Here is a 17,281-nt window from a genome sequence, read left to right as displayed (position 1 = left end):
CAAGACATCAGGGACTGCGGAATGTCCCGGAGACTCCTAAGAGTCCCCTGACCGTCCCAGGGATGCCTAGGAGTCTCCAGTGAAATTTGTGATACAGTTCCAGAATTTAAAGAGCAGTACTTCAAATTGAAATTAGCTCCTGGTTGCAAAAGAATTTCATAGATGCATAAAATGGAGTAAAAACTGTTATGAAAAGGATGCTGGTGATATTTGGATAACTACATTAAAACCTAGCTAAGAGGAGATATGTAAAGCTCTTAAAAAAACTGATTGACCATCAAAGGAAAAGACAGTCACATCTGAACCATTTTTTGTTACTGTAAAACCTCTCAAGAAGGGCATAATTTGTTTTTAGAGATTTGGAATGTTTGATTAAGGGTTGGATGTTGTAATGTCCCCTTCCAAAATGACCCAGATTACCCTAGAAGACTATTCTCTGCTACTAAAAATAGATCAAAAAATGGAAATACCTTTTATTGCTTTAATAGAGAGACCTGCAACACAAGTTAGAAAATGACCTATTTCATTATAACATGTAAGTGTTTAGTAAGTGTAAGCTGATTGTACTGATGCAGAAAATAAAGAATAATAAGAAAGAATAGACCAGTTATGATTCATGAAATAGAGAAATCTAACTATGTTTCATAAATAAACAAAAAGGTTATATAGAGAAGATTAATTTATGATGAACTCAAGCGATGGTTCCTGATTATAGCAAGTTAGATTGGATGACTTGATAGGGTGCCTTAATAACCGTTCTCCCTTGATCAAAATCTACTTGTGAGGGTGTCTGAACCATTCTCCCCCCTTATTATACTTGTGAGGGTATCTGAACCGTTCTCCCTCTTTTCATACTTATGAGGGTGTCTGAACCGATCTCCCTCTTTTCAAACTTATGAGGGTGTCTGAACCATTCTCCCTCTTTCTCAATCTCTTCTGAGAATATCAGCAATTATTTTAGAGCCAGACTTATATAAACACATATATTTCAGATTACTAATATACAGAATGTTGTTTTTTTTTATCTATCTTAAAGATTTACCAAAGCTGTTTATGTACAGCCAGTTACATAAATATATAAATACTGTAATAGTGTTGCACAGGAAATCCTTACCAGAAGACATCTTCCACCAATTACTATCGTGTGGGTGTGAGTGGAACTTGTTCCTTCAATTCTGCTTTCTCCAACCGTAAACTTTTTTTTTCCTCCCTTGCCCAATTTGTTTGGGGGTATTTAATCTTCCCCTTACGTAGTGGACAGTCACGTTCCATCAGTCAAAACTTTTGATGGCAGCAACCCCTTGGAAAGGTCGCTGCCCCTCTCAAATCATTGTTATATTTCCAGCCACTTAATGGTTACATCTAATATCATAATAACAAATTCATCTTCAACAGTTAATTGATATTTGACAATCAATTAATATTTAACAGTTAATTAACATTTAACAGTTAATTAATATTTAATGTAAATAGTCATTAAGATCTGTCAAATTAATACTATTGTTTTAAAATTCTCCTATAAGAAAATAAGGGAATATGACAGATGTGACTGTTGCAAAATATACAATAGCCATGGGGAAGCAGATGAAATTATAGGCTTCCTGAAAGATCCCCAGCCAATTTTGATACAAATTTTCTGAATTTTAATGCTGCTGGTTTGAGGTTTTAGGATAGTTTTCAAGTGGTTTTGATGTGTTTTAGGATGCCAATGATAGGAAAAACTCTTGGAATGGAATTATACACCAGAGATATAATTCTTTGAAATTCAATTTGCAGAAATATAAAGTTCTGATTTTTATTTTCTGAATTCTGATTTTTAAAACAGCAAGGTAGCAACTTCCTAGAATTAATTTGAAACAAGACAAGATCGCATACTAGGTAGGAGTCCAGCGCTCAACCAGGGTAGTATTATTGAAATTCTCAAATAGATCACAGTACATGAGCGTCCAGGGAAGTTCAATGACTCCAAACAAGTTTATTGGCATCAACCATAATTAAAAAAAACAAATATACTGAAACTGCTAAGAATTAACCAAGTTTTCCTCAATGAATCACTGATCTGGTCCACATTTGTCTCCTGTAACCTGAAGTAATTATCAGATTCTTGCTGATAGATGTGGACAACAGAGATAGGAACAAATTCAAACCCTTTCCTATGTTGTGCGGCTGTTCTAGATAAATTGTGGTCTGTAGGATGGTATGGCCTGCTATGGGAGGATACGGCTGCTGCAAATGAATGTATGGCTGCCTTCTAAGGTCTCCAAACCCTCTCCAATCTACAATTAATCCTCTGAAACTGCTGTAACAAGTCTGAATTGAAGCACAATGAGGAATTCTGAATCAATCCCTCCATTCTGTGAACTGGGGTATCGTCCAAATCCACCTGTCTTCAAGGAGATTTTGTTCCTCAAAGTTGCTATGCTGCTGAAATGAGTTGCAGAGCACAATTCCCAAAAAGTTGATTGTAAAATGATTGATAGATAATCAAATGGTTGCCTCCAATGTTCTTTTATTGCCTCAAACCCTAATCGTGGCTTTTCGGGTTTCTTTCAATTTATTTAGTTGCAAATTAATAAACTTTATTAAATATTTGCCCTTCTAAAGAAGTTCGAACTTCTCCAAGCATTATTCCTTCATGATATAAAAGTTCCCTTTTTAAAACAGCATGGGGGGTCACTTTATTAAATAAGTTGAAGTGACTTTATGATCATTTTATCACTTTATAAATATTTTTATAAAGTGATATTATAATCATTTAACTTTATTTTTATTAAATATCAAAGTCAAAACTTTTAATATTTAATTTTATTCAAATTCCATCACTTGGCCTCCCCCAAACTGAAAACTGAATGTTGTCACCTGTCCAAGGATGATGACTGGATGTGGCAATGCAACTGGCAGTCTCCTCCTAAAAAGTAGGGGTGCTCCTAAAAATTAGGAGACTGTCTCAAATAGATGATAAACACTCCTAAGCCACTCTGCTATGCTCCTCGGCCCTCCGGTGGTCACAGTCAGCTAGCAGTCTCCTCCTAAAAAATAGAAAACTGCCCCAAAACATATCCAATACTCCTCAGAAGGTCACCAAATCCCCAAATGGGCTCCCTATCCACCATGTTAGCCCACGGAAACCCTGATTATAGGCTAACCCATGTTGAAAACTGGACTATCTAAGGAAGTGACATTACACTTCCACGTGACTGCTATAGCAATTCATAGCAGTCATATACGACCCATCATCAGCAACAAGTTATGAGTCTTGTGTCCACAACCAGCTCTATAATTATATAGTTCAAACTATTAAATACCAGCATATTGAAAAAAAGTAAGCAATTCAACCCAAGCATCATGAAGTTCATTTTCACATCATGGTTGTTGTGGTTATGTAGTATATTTTCAGCCCCTTGCCTGAACCTGTGCAATCATCCACAGCTTTTATCCAGTGAACTTTTATGACCAGCTATCTAGAAGCTTTAGAATAGCTATATACCCTGTAATATCTCAAATACACAATTTTCAACACAATAGTTGTTAACTACCAACAGCATTTAATGGAAAACACACTTGAGTGTAACCTCACTCCATAGTTTAATGGAAATACCATTCTTATTTAATAAGAACAGTACCAATTATCATTTCAGTGATGCCCTCTCTCACTCTCTTTCGCTCAGATAATGGAGAAAGAATGGAATAGGTTTGCCTTTCGTTGCTATGTCTGAACTAAAATTTTACCAATTAAGACTTATTTCAGTTCAAAAATTTTATATTATACTCTCAAAGTTATGCAAGATTTGGTTGCTATGATACGCCCAAAACGTCTCCAATACTCCTCAGAAGGTCACCAAATCCCCAAATGGATTCCCTATCCACCACGTTAGCCCACGGGAACCCTAATTATAGGCTAACCCATGTTGACAACTGGACTGACTAAGGAAGTGAAATTACACTTCCACATGACTGCTATAGCAATTCATAGCAGTCATATACCACCCATCATCAGCAACAAGTTATGAGTCTTGCGTCCACAACCAGCTCTATAATTATATAGTTCAAACTGTTAAATACCAGCATATTGAAAAAAAGTAAACAATTCAACCCCAGCATCATGAAGTTCATTTTCACATCATGTTTGTTGTGGTTATGTAGTATATTTTCAGCCCCTTGCCTGAACCTGTGCAATCATCCACAGCTTTTATCCAGTGAACTTTTATGACCAGCAATCTAGAAGCTTTGGAATAGCTATATACCCTGTAAAATCTCAAATACACTATTTTCAACACAATAGTTGTTAACCACCAACAGCATTTAATGGAAAACACACTTGAGTGTAACCTCACTCCATTGTTTAATGGAAATACCATTCCTATTTAATAAGAACGGTACAAATTATCATTGCAGTGATGCCCTCTCTCACTCTCTTTCGCTCAGAAAATGGAGAAAGGATGGAATAGGTTTGCCTTTCGTTGCTATGTCTACTCTAAAATTTTACCAATTAAGACGTATTTCAGTTCAAAAAATTTATATTATACTCTCAAAGTTATGAAAGATTTGGTTGCTATGATAGTATGTTCATATGCCGACTTCTGGTTGTTCTGAAACACTAAATGCCTTATTATGAAATAAGAATTTATGTTATAGTCCGGATGTGAAATTCAAATGGAATAATTTCCTTATCATTATGATGATAAATTATGTAATGATATTATTTTATTATAGTTGGTATAATGATACTTGTCGCTTCCCTATTTTTTTATGATGTTACACATTCAACGCATGAGTAAGACATTCTTGAAGCCATTTTATATGTAGTATATAACATTGGGATAAATATTTAATGTGGGTTTGCACATTGGTAAAATATTTAATATTGGGAAAACTTCATTAAAAAAAAAGTAAATGGGGGAGCATGGTTTTGCAAGCTCATGGCATCAATCACATGGCTTATGTAATAACACTTGGTGGTTTAATGCAAGCTTATTTCTATAAAATCAAGCACATGAGTAATTGTTGAGGTTAGCTATCATAACCATTGGCTTGTTGGTTAAGATTTATTGAGCATCTCTTGTAGGTTGCATATGTGAGGAGAGGAAGCATGGACTGGGATGTGTGATTATGATTCTCATTTCCTTGTTCACATGGAGTGCATGTAGGGAGCTTGATGATTCAAAAGCAGTTATGGAGACTCTGCAAGTGTCTTGTACTATTTGTTAATAAGATAATACATTGAGTGTGGATGTTTTTTAAAGCTAGGTTTGTCCTTCATGAGGGTTTTCCCAAGGTACATCTTGTGCCATCTTGATGGTATGCTTGTCCATTCTTTTGCATTGTGGATTTTGAAAACTTGTTTGCATATTGTTTCCTTGTGGAGTTATGTGGAAATAGTTCATTATGGCTGCAAATATCCTTTCAACCAATCCAACTTCTCCACCACATATGTCAATCTTAACCTTGACCTTAAATACACTTCATGTGTGTGGCTCTCTGTAATGTCCCCTTTTGGGAGGACACTCAATCTTGCCCAATATACTTGTAGAATTATTGCAGGTTATCTATTTTCAGTCTGTTGTGGTAATTTGAACAGATTTAATTCGATTTTGTTTCCCTCTTTAAATGCACAGGTCTGCTGCTTATATCAATCTGATCGGCTGCCTATACTCAGATATATATATATGTGTGTGTGTGTGTGTGTGCGTGTGCGCGCGCGTATGAGAATCCTTTCTATTCCATCAGGTCTGATTTATTATGGCTGCAAACATCCTTTCAACCAATCAAACTTCTCCATCACATATGTCAATCTTAATCTTGACCTTAAATACACTTCATGTGTGTGGCTCTCTGTAATGTCCCCTTTTGCGAGGACACTCAATCTTGCCCAATATACTTGTAGAATTGTTGCAGGTTATCTATTTTCAGTCTGTTGTGGTAATTTGAACAGATTTAATTCGATTTTGTTTCCCTCTTTAAATGCACAGGTGTGTGTGTGCGCGCACGCATGAGAATCCTTTCTATTCCATCAGGTCTGATTCTCTGGCTATTGATTTAATATTTCTTCTTCTTTTCCTTTGATGTCTACTTTATTATTGTTCGCAGATTTGTATTTGTGTTCTCATCTCTTCGATAAATGTTCATATCATTCTTCCAGATTTTCTTATAATTCTGACTTAGGTCTGCTCCTAAAAATGCTTCAGATATTTTGTTCTATTCCATGGATCCCTCCTCAAATGAAAACTTCTCCACTTTATATCCTCCAATGTGAGGGAGAGTCACACCTCTTCATCATGTATGCCCTTTGGCAAGAGACACACCCTTCACCCTTAGCACCCTTTAAAAGAGTGCAACTCTTTATTATTTCTGCCCTTTGAAAGGGACACAACCTTTCACAATCACTTCTGCACTCCTTACTTAAATCAGAAATGCACTTCTGATTCCCAAATTATCCCCCTCAAATGAGGTTCTCTTCTCCCTTTTATATCTCATGTTTGAGGGAGTCACAACTTTTCATTTCATGTCCTTTGTCCATTCATTAACTTAATTAAAATTTAATTATATTCTTTTATATTTATATTTATATTTTATTATTATTATTTACCATTAAATTCTATTTCAAAGTAAGGACATTACTGTTAACTTTAGTGATCAGATTGCAGAGAACAATGTGAATGCAAGAATACAAAAGAGACAAGACACAACACATACCCTGGGAAAACCTCCCTCTTGGAGGAAAAACCCAGCAACAAATCAGATCTAGATCCTTTTATTAATTGTAGAATACAATGGCAATAAAGATCAGATTACTTATCTGATATAACTGTCAACCTAGGGCAGAATTAGAGTTACAGTCGTAACCCAGCTAGGGCACAATGTAACAGCAGAAGATAGCAGACTTATCTCTTTCTTATATAAGAATATCATCAGCATACAGCTTCCAGCTCTTCGTAGTTCTTCACTGAAGATTGCAGACCTAATGGTGTTTGTAGACCTTCAAGAGGAACTCGCTATCCTCTTCAATGTATTCACTGTCCAAGATCGCATGTATGGCAAATGCTGATGGCAGAAGTAATTCGCTGATTCCTTGATCAGAATTCGCATTGACCTTTTATTGCAGAGCACAGGGTCTTCAAATTGATTGTCTAATATTCGGATTGCTTGATTGCATTTACGACTAGAGATATGCTTGTGCATATATACAAGAGGTGAGCCCTATCTTGGGTCGGCCCAATCGATCCTTGGGGCCAACACTATAATATTAGTTCCACACGCTACCATAAGCATGGGACCTAAACAATATAGTTTCCACGTTACAAGAGCCCACGCTACATAGAGATGTGCTAAAATAAGATATAGGACCACACGTTTGGAGAAGGGATGCGTCCTTTTAATAATACAATCATTTGGGCCCAGCCCATCATAAATGATCAATACATAAGACTATACGCCACACAATGTGTGTGCTGGAGATAGGTCCACACGTTGGACCTTGAGATGCGCCCCTTTACATGTTAGGTCCAGCCCTTAATGGTTTTACACATTACATATAAATACAATGGATAGGGCCCTGCCCTATAAGGATTCGGATGATGCCTTAAGGCAATCCAAATCCTATTTATTTTCCTATCCTAGTTACACAAAAAACCAACATATTTCACTCCCAAAAACCCTAGCCCAGATTCAATTTTACATTTTAATCATTTGCCATTTGTATTCTTACATTTACTTCTGCAAGCATGAAGGATAAACAGCATGTGCCATGGAGATCCTTATGGGCTAGAAGGCTTTAATTTGGGCTTGGCCGCAAAGATTCTGCCCCTCAACTCTGCCCTATATTGTGAGAGGGAACACATCAAAAGGTGCTGCCCCTAGACACCCACTAGGGACTGCTGCCCCCAAAACCCTGCTCCAGTTTTAAAAAACAAAAATATAAGGTAGTTTTGCACTGCACCAAATGGAAAACACTGTTTTTTTCCTGAGTTTTTCCTAATTAAATCCCAGGTAATTGAATTGAATTTATACTTCTGGTTTGCTGAGTCAATCCCAACTCCAAGTGATACTACTATGATATAAACTATTTTGATTTATCATTAACATTTATTATTTGACACTCGACATTAAATTATAAATTATCAACTGTGTTCTAAATTTTGGGCTCAATTTTGTACTTTTCAATATATGCACAGACACACACAAAGGAGAAAGCCTTTACTAACAGTCTTGATTGCATACATAGTTTCTCTTTATCTACCTAAAGGATATTTTTAGTCTTGTTGTCACGGAGCCAATATAGTGAAGATTTTATTAACATATCCTTGGGACAATCCTATAGAAAAGGTGTGGCATATGTAACAACCTAATGTGTTGTTATTTTTTCAGCAATTGTCTTGTTGGTGACCTCCAAAATCACCCTCCTTGGCCTTGAAGAGCCAAAAGTGCAGAACAGTCACCCACTCTTGTCAATTGGCCTTTAATTGCCTGCAAGTCTGACCATAAGTCTTATCCCATTAATCTTGACTGACAAACATCCCCAAGTCTAAGTGTTGGTTCATGATTTCATCCTCTTGAATTATGTCATACATTTTGGATCACCAACACAAGGTTGAAGTGTAGAGCATGAAGCAAAATTCATGTGCTCAAACCTCAAAATTCAACTTTTGACAGATAAACATGCATCTAAATCTAAATCTAAGGGCCGGTCATGGCATAATGTGATGGTCATTTCATGGTGTTGTGGTTCTTCCTCAAGCTTAAGCATCATTCCCATTTTCTGAACAAAGGCTTGCATGAAGCTTTCAATCAAGTCTATCTTCCCTACTAAATTAAAGATCCTTGCTACATCTTCTTCAAGTCTTCTAAATAGACTCCTTTGTCCTCCCCTTCTCCAAACATTGCTCTTATAAGCCTATTTCACTAACTTATTCTAATTTCAAGTTGGTAAGAAACTAGCATCTCATTGCCTTGCAACCTTGTAGATGGCATAAGATGTCCAAAACCTAATAAATAAACCAAAATTTTAGGCTTTAGTACCACATGATCCATAAATCACTAAATTCCTAATTCCAATGACTCAACAACTATGGATTCTTGGATTTACACTTTGAAAAACTTTGAACAACTACTCTTGAAAGGATTAAATCACTTATAGCAATACATAATTCAAATAACAACTAGAAAATCAAATAACAAAGCACATACACACAAGAAAACAGATCACACAACACAAAATTTCCTCTAGAGAATCCCGAATTGGGTGAAAAACTCCATGAAGGTATGCATTTAGCATCCCATCGATATAGGATGTTAGTTCATGGAGTACAATGCCATTTCAATGGTCTTCTAGAGTATTATAATAGAACTTGCACACTCCTCTACCTTCACCCTACTCAAGCAACAGAATAACTTTGCAAACTACCTTCTCCTTGATTAAATCACAAATGAGAATCACTTTCCTAAGCCAACTGAATTTTCAAAATGACTCGAATCTTCCTTTTATACTTTCTCTAGCCACACTACACAAGGGGAAAGGTGAATTGTTGCATTGGAAAGGGAATAGTTGCACATTTGCAAATATCCAACTGCCCACTCATACCCAATGCCACCCAAACGACCCTCCTCTCAAACCCAATGGCTGCGGACAAGGATCATAAGTGTAGCCCACTAGAGGAAGCAGCAGTAGATGCAACCTCCAATAGTTAAACAATCTGCTAGTCTGCATAGCTATTGGTGGTCGTTAAATGACTCTACATGAGCTTATATACATGATTTAGCAAAGTCAATTGGCTGCCAACAAGAGACAAACCAATCTAACTGATAAACGTCTACCTCAACATCCTCCAACATGTAGAATTGGATAGAGTTAACCTGCAGCAAACCTACGAATGGATAACAAAACTCTATCATGTTGTTCCAAACCACTACCATGACACCACTAGACCCAAACTCCAACCATATATTTGTTTTCCGCATTCTCAGCATTCAAATCATTGCTGAAAGCAATTTAGATCACTTAAACCAAACAACATCAACAAAAGATTAAGTCCAAATGACTTGCAACATACTACTTATAAACTATTTCAACTGCAGCAACCTTAAACAGGTTTTTCTTTGTTGCAAGTGGACTTAAATGAATACAAAATACTCTTCAAAACATCGAAGAGACTTTTCTCTTTGCTGCAAGTGCACTTGTAGCATGTTCCTAGCATAGAACCAACCAAAACCAAACATCCAAACCAATTTTCGGATAATTATTTACATTAGAAAATTCAAGAAAACATTTGCATGCATCATTCAATGCTATTTTAATTTGAATGTGTTTATGAATTCTCTTTTCCTTAATTTACATGATACCAATTGACATATAGATAAATAAAATTGAAATAATAAGATGTAAATAGTGTCCATATGTATTTTTATTTTCAATGAAAGGAATGGTTCTCGTTTCAACACAAAACATTTGCCAAAAAAGTCAGCAGAACATCTCTTCTCTTCCACCACCATCTTCAACATGATTGCCTACCAAGGTAGCAAATCCAAGAGTCTATACCACCTTTTGTAGAAACAAGCATCCTAAAGTGTTTCATCTTGAAAGAAATCTCAATAGGTGCAAGCAGAACTTTTCAGAAATTTTGAGTGTCGTTGTTAAAACAAACATCCACGCGCCATTGATCTTGCATCACATGAGACAGATTTGCCACCTCAACAAGCTCCATCCCGCATGACCCACCCCCTATGTGCACATCAACTCAGCACCCTCCAATATGCACACACATCCATAGGCTAGAAAATCATAGAAGCTCTCTTGGATCTACAACCTCCAATTTCCTACTCAAGGTCCTTCATTGCACACATTCACACACACTCACCTTACTTATAGATAATTGTTGCTTCTAGTTGTTTCTTTTTTTCTAAAGAGCTCAATGGTTTGGCATGCACAACCAATAGGTAACTTGCCTAATAGGGTCATCATCACCAACTGTTAGTTTTTGGTTATCAGATTAGCAGAAATTAGCAGAAAATAAAATGCAAGGTAAAATAAACACATAACAGCATAACACACAAGAACACAGCAGTACCCTGGGAAAACCTCCCTCTTGGAGGTGAAAAACCCAGCAAGAATAACTCAGATCTGATTACTAATAGGCGCAGAACCAGATTACAATTTAACCCTTCTAGGGCATAACACAAAGTAACTTATCTGAGTTTACAATTCCGATCAGACTTGATGGAATCGCCCCTAGCACAAGAATTCGATACTCTGTAGCAGATTTGGCAGCCTGAGCAGGTTCGGTAGCCTTAGAACAACTTCGGCAGACCTTAAAGATATTCACCCAGTTAGGAGGACAGTTCACTGACTGAGAGGTCTAATTCACTGCCTTAGAACAATGCAGAAGTAACTTGCAAATGCTGATTGCCGCTAGGTAGTTCGCACATAGCAGAGATAGAAATATTCGCTTGACAGATTGATTACTTGTGATCCTCAAGTCATCTCACATATATATGAATTCAAGTCTACACTAAACCTTGGTCGGCCTTATTTAATTTTGGCACCAAGTTACAATTAAATACAAATGCCTTTCATATGATATTACAAGTTACATGAATAGGTCTTGACCTATTTTGTGTTTACAAGTTACACATATGTAATTCGCCCAAATAGGGCCTGCCCTAAATCAAATTACATAATATCCCAAATAGGCCCATACACAATAAATTTTAAGGCTGAAGGCCACATTAAAATTTACCAAGCTAGGTCGGCCCAATCAAGGGATACGATCTAGCTACATTTTCAACACCAACAACAATCATCCACTTGCCCATCCAACAACCTATATTTACTAGATTTCTTAGGTGCATTTCAAACAATTATCAAATTCCCCTCTAACTCATCTCATTCTATCATGGCAAAGGGTAGAAAGTGCCCAACCATACCTATCAAGCATCCCAACACTCCAATAGGCATCTATATTTGATCATCAAGAGGATCATCGTCTCTACAAAATATGTCCCCCTCCCTCTCTCTTTCCTTTCTTTTGTACATTATAATTCTTTTGTAGCCCAAATCACTATAAGTGGCATGATCCCAAAAATTTGCCTTGTTGTATAAATAGGAAATAACTTCCACTTATAAATATCTTTTGGTCCACTAAGTAATTTATGTTCTCTTCATTATGTTGATTAACAATTCACCTTGAAGAAAGTCCTCAAATATGGTCCCTACAATGTGTTGCTTAACAATTCACCTCAAGGAGAGTCCTCACATTTGGATTATTGTGTTTATTGTGCTTGGTCATGGTCCTTAAATGGGCATGTCTCTAATTAACAAAGCCCTAGAATGTTGCTTTTGCTTACTATTTATCTATGCAATTTGTTTGTTAGTTGAGCATTGAACCACCAGTATTGAACTAATTTTGGTTGCACAATACACCCAAGGTGGATAGAAGGTTTAGCTTTGAAGAGGGGGCCAAATTCATCCATCCTTTTGGTACATCACCTCTTTTTCCTTTTTGTTTCCTTGAATTATGTCCTCCAACCCTTTTTCCCTTCATGAATTGAAGCAAGCTAAATAGCAACAAAGGTGGATTGCTGGCACCATTGCATTGATAAGTTAGAGTAACGTAGTTCGAGGCAACCAACACTTGCCCTCACACATAGAAAACCAGCCTTCTCTAGAGATTTCCTAGTTTCCACCAAATTTTGGAAAAGCCAATTGAGCAAAATGGGTTTCCATGTTGTCGAGCTTCCCAGAGTTAGTATGACAGATCACAACATGGGCACAAAATCATTAGTAAACCTACGCAAGGCCTAGTAACCAATGCAACTAGGGACGCCCAATTCCTCAATAGCCCCTTCCATTCCCCAAGAGGGGTTTTGCCTCAATGTAGTTCACCTTATTCCTACCCCACAAGCACAAACCCAAGGTCTCCCTTCCACCTTAAGAAGAGTCTGACAAATAAAGTTGTTAGAGCATATTTAGCTATTAGTTGCTTTTTACAACTAGTTATGCTTTTTGCTTAAGTTCACTTAAGAGTGTTTGCTTCTAATTTAGCATATGTGCATGTAGTTTAGCTAGAGTTGATTTTTATTTAGCTCCTCGTGCTTACACTTTAGTTCTCCTAAATTTAGCTTTGTGCTTTCTTTATAAGCACCTCATTGTACAATTGTAATCATTTTGTATTCTTTGCTTTTAAGTAATATAGCATTCTTTTGTGCAACTCTCGTTTGTGGAAGGTGTTCTTGTTTGTTGTTTGATCCTGCAAGCTTGTGTTGCAATCTTTTGTGTTGTGAAATTCAACGTGGTATCAGAACTTTGAAAATTCAACGTGGTATCAGAACTTTGAAAATTCCACATGGTATAGGGTTTGTGTTTTCTTGTTGTGGGGGGGTCGATTTGTCTTTTTCAAATCCTCTTCACAACTCAACCCTATGGCAGACTCTGTTGTTCATCTCACGCCCCATAACTATCACACCTAAAAGGATAAGATGACTAAGTTGCTTATGGATGAGACCCAACCCACCTTGTATCGTCCATTTGAGGTTTTTCAGCACAAAATCAAGATGGATGAGGCCATGGGATTGATTGCCATTCATATTTCTCACAATCCAATAGAGCATCGGTGAACTAAGCACATTGAGATCCACATGCACTTCATTCGGCAATTGATTCAAGATGGTCTTCTCAGCTTGGATTACATACCTACAAAGGAGCAGGTTACAGACATCTTCACTAAACCCTTGGCATCCACACATTATCTTCAATTGTGATCGATGCTTGGCGTGAAGGAAGTTGTCCTTGGGGATCTATTTGAGGCCTTACTTTTTTAGCAGTTCATGTTTCTTTCCATGCATCGCATCTCTCGCTTTTGAAGAGGGATTTTTTCCCACATGGTTTTTCTCCTTTTCTCCGCTTAGAGAGACTTCATTGGTTTGTACATGGGTACCTAATCAGACCTTTTGTTGTCGAGATCCATTTCTACATTCATGCATTTAGAGTGTTTTACTCACACTAAGTTTCACGTAAGGGAGGGTGTAGAGCATATTTAACTATTAGTTGCTTTTTTACAACTAGTTATGATTTTTTTGCTTTAAGTTCACTAAAGAGTGCTTGCTTCTAATTTAGATTTTGTGTGTCTAGTTTAGCTAGAGTTGAGCTTTATTTAGCTCCTCATACTTACACTTTAGTTCTCCTAAATTTAGCTCGGTGCTTTCTTTATAAGCACCTCGTTGTCAATTGTAACGCATTTTTGCTTTTGAGTAATGTAGCATTCTTTGTGCAGCTCTCATTTGTGGAAGGTGTTTTTGTTTGTCGTTTGCTCTTGCAGGCTTGTGTTGCAATCTTTTGTGTTGTTAAATTCAACATGGCATCAAAGCTTTGAAAATTTAACATGGTATCAAAGCTTTGAAAATTTAATATGATATCAAAGCTTTGAAAATTTAACATGGTATCAGAGCTTTGAAAATTCAACAAAAGTTGCCAACAAGGAACCTCAACTTAGCATAAAGGAAAAACTTAGTTTAGCATAATATACATTTTATATTTTGTCATCCACATAACATAAAATGTTGACATAAAGAAAGCTAAAAAAGCTATCAAAGTCCACAAGCAACCAAAGTATGTTAGTGAGATTCAAACCTACAAGTTATAATAGTTAATTAGGAGTATTCAAAATACTTCCAACAGCTCAGATGGAGAACCTACGAACCAAAGCTACAAAGCAATAAAACTAAATAAGAGGGGCAAATCACAACAGGTAAACCGAAAGGAGTAATAAGAAGTAATAGCCGAATCAATAAAAATCAGGAAGCAAACAAACATGAAAGAGTCAAGTAGGCTTCCCCAAGATAGCTTTTGTTAGAAACTACATTTAAATATTAAAAAAGCTTCTCTAGCACAAAACTTTAAATTTGAAAAACATTCATTCATACTTATTTAAGAGAAATTCGCTTGATTTCTTAAAATAAATTAGTCTACCAAAAAGCGACATTCATTATAGTCCCTAAGCAAATCAGTCCCCTTTTCAAAGGATGTGTAAAATATCACCGCAAACAACTAATAGGTCGGCCGCTGATCTCTAATTCTACCTTGCACTGAGATTCGGACAACTTCAATTTCTGATTTCACTTTAGATGGCAATTAAATTTATCCCCAAGAACCCCTCTCATCGAATCAACATTTACCTCTTGCATAAACAATAGAGAAACTTTAGATTAAGGAGAAGAAACAGATATTACGAGAAAACTAGACTTCCTATCAGAAATTCCAAATAATTCAATTTTACCGTTGCTTTTGGAAAAGAGTTCACTGACCTTCTTCAAGACCACCTTTGATCACCAAAGAATGTAATTTAACAACTTGTGTAAAAGGTAAATAGATTAAGAGCTGTTCATCCGAATCGCTTTCAAGAAAAAGCCCATCATCTTCCCTGTACCCCTGAAAACCACCAGAACAGTGTCCATTATATGTAAGTAACATTCACAATTCACCCAAATAAATCAATAAATGCTTCTACAACCTAAACAATTTAATGCATATTTCTAGAACCTAAATTATGTACTACAAGTTCCTATTGTCATGTGTCTAAAAACCCAAATTAGTACACACGTGTTTCTACAAACACAAATACATTTCTCCATGTTTCTACAAAATCATTATGAATACCTGTTTTAATGCATTGACGAGGGAATGTGCAGGGTTCTGATTAAGGCATTCCACTCCGGGCCATTCTACGAATTCTACTAAATCTACCTGAACACAAAATTACCATGTATTGAACAAACCCATGTTTGTGGAGTGGTATACTGACCGAATAGACGAAAGAGAGAATAATTAACAGAAGAAAAAAGAAAAACAATTGACCAGGCCTCGTTGAATGGATGGCGTCCCCATTGCTGCAGACATTGATGGAGAAAGTGAGCAGAGGGCACGGAAGTTTTCGGTTGCGTAAGAAATTTTGTACCACTGATAACTGAAGGAATAGGTAGATCGAATACACGTAACTCCACAGAGCGGAATAAATAACTGCTGCGTAAAACTTTGCTAAGGATTAAAAAGAAGGTTTTTCAAATTGTATGAAAAAAGTGGCATATTTTATTTTAGTCCTAGGGCTTAAATAGGAAACTGCGTGTTCTTATTAAAGGGCTTCTATTGTTATTAGTACTTGCCTTTCGTGATTAAACAGTTTTGTTGTATTTTATTTTAATTATGAAATTGGTTTATTTTAGTGTAATGTATAATTTTTAAGTTTTAAAATTGTTCGAAGTAATTTATTACTATTTAATTGGTTAAAAGAATTAGCTTTCTATAGTTCCAATTTTATGGATTCCCCATCTTTGAATAAATCTTTAAGCAATTTTTTAGGACTTTAATTTAATAATATAGCTAAAATATAAATAAATTAAAATGTGGAAATTTCATTATATAATTTTTTAAGATTTATAATTTTGCAATATTTTTAAAATGTAAAAGATTTAAACGTGTATATACACAAAAACAGGATAATAGTTCATGTTGTATCAATTGTGCAATGGTGGAATATTTTTTAGTGTTACATTCTTGTAACCATTTTCATGTCAATATAATATAAGCTTCATCTTCACTTCATTGTTTCTTTTTCTATCTAAAGTTTGTAGATTATTCAAATGCAAATTAATATGTACGTTATCGGAGCTACGTAATATTAGTAATTTTACGCAAAATAATAGAAGCATACAAAAAAAATAAGCAAATAATATCATGCTTCTTCTTATTCTTTCATTCAAATACCTTACATATTTATAGGATTTCTCATATCCTATTTTTTAGGAAACAATATTCCTAAATAGACTGAGTTGTTTTAACAACTCAATATAAACATATTTGTACCACTATTATAATAACATATTTTACAGACTCAACAAAGCTATCAACTTATTATTTTATGCATCCTAATCTTCCTCAATTATGTGAACACTGGTTCCTAACACCCCCCCTTAGTGTGAACATGGGGTGAAAGTACATCACAATACTTGATGACCACACATAGTAGCTCACCAGTAATATAAGGTATGAGTAGCAGTAGTAGAACTAGCCTCACTATGCTTATTGCACTTCCATCCAGATAGGAACTAACACTTATATCCAAATACACCAACATCAAAGTTATGAATAGGGACATACACTTCTACTCACAGCAGTTGTGATTGGGTACACACATATCCAATCATAATCACCAACTTACGTGACTAGTCACAAACACTTCCAATCACTTACACCATCTTGTGAATGGGGACAAACACATCACATACAACCAAGAAAAGT

The 17,281-nt window shown here is 36.0% G+C and overlaps 1 protein-coding gene across 2 annotated transcripts in view; it reads right to left on the bottom strand.

Annotated features, from left to right (window-relative positions):
* Nucleotides 1-16,128, bottom strand: part of LOC131029746 (PITH domain-containing protein At3g04780) — a 66,410-nt gene extending 50,282 nt beyond the window's left edge. The window contains exons 1-3 of one of the 2 annotated variants that reach the window (XM_057960388.1): nucleotides 15,842-16,128; nucleotides 15,644-15,730; nucleotides 15,292-15,415 (exon numbers count right to left, since the gene is read on the bottom strand). In XM_057960388.1, the coding sequence (XP_057816371.1) occupies nucleotides 15,292-15,415; nucleotides 15,644-15,730; nucleotides 15,842-15,883 (253 nt within the window). In that variant the 5' untranslated portion in view covers nucleotides 15,884-16,128. The remainder of the gene's footprint in view (nucleotides 1-15,291; nucleotides 15,416-15,643; nucleotides 15,731-15,841) is intronic. The other variant, XM_057960389.1, reaches the window with a different exon arrangement.
* Between the last annotated feature and the right edge of the window lie 1,153 nt (nucleotides 16,129-17,281).

The sequence above is a fragment of the Cryptomeria japonica genome, chromosome 9, assembly GCF_030272615.1.
Source record: "Cryptomeria japonica chromosome 9, Sugi_1.0, whole genome shotgun sequence".
In the NCBI taxonomy this organism is placed as follows: domain Eukaryota; kingdom Viridiplantae; phylum Streptophyta; class Pinopsida; order Cupressales; family Cupressaceae; genus Cryptomeria; species Cryptomeria japonica.
Note: the sequence above shows the minus strand (reverse complement) of the source record. Positions and strands in the feature narration are given on the sequence as shown.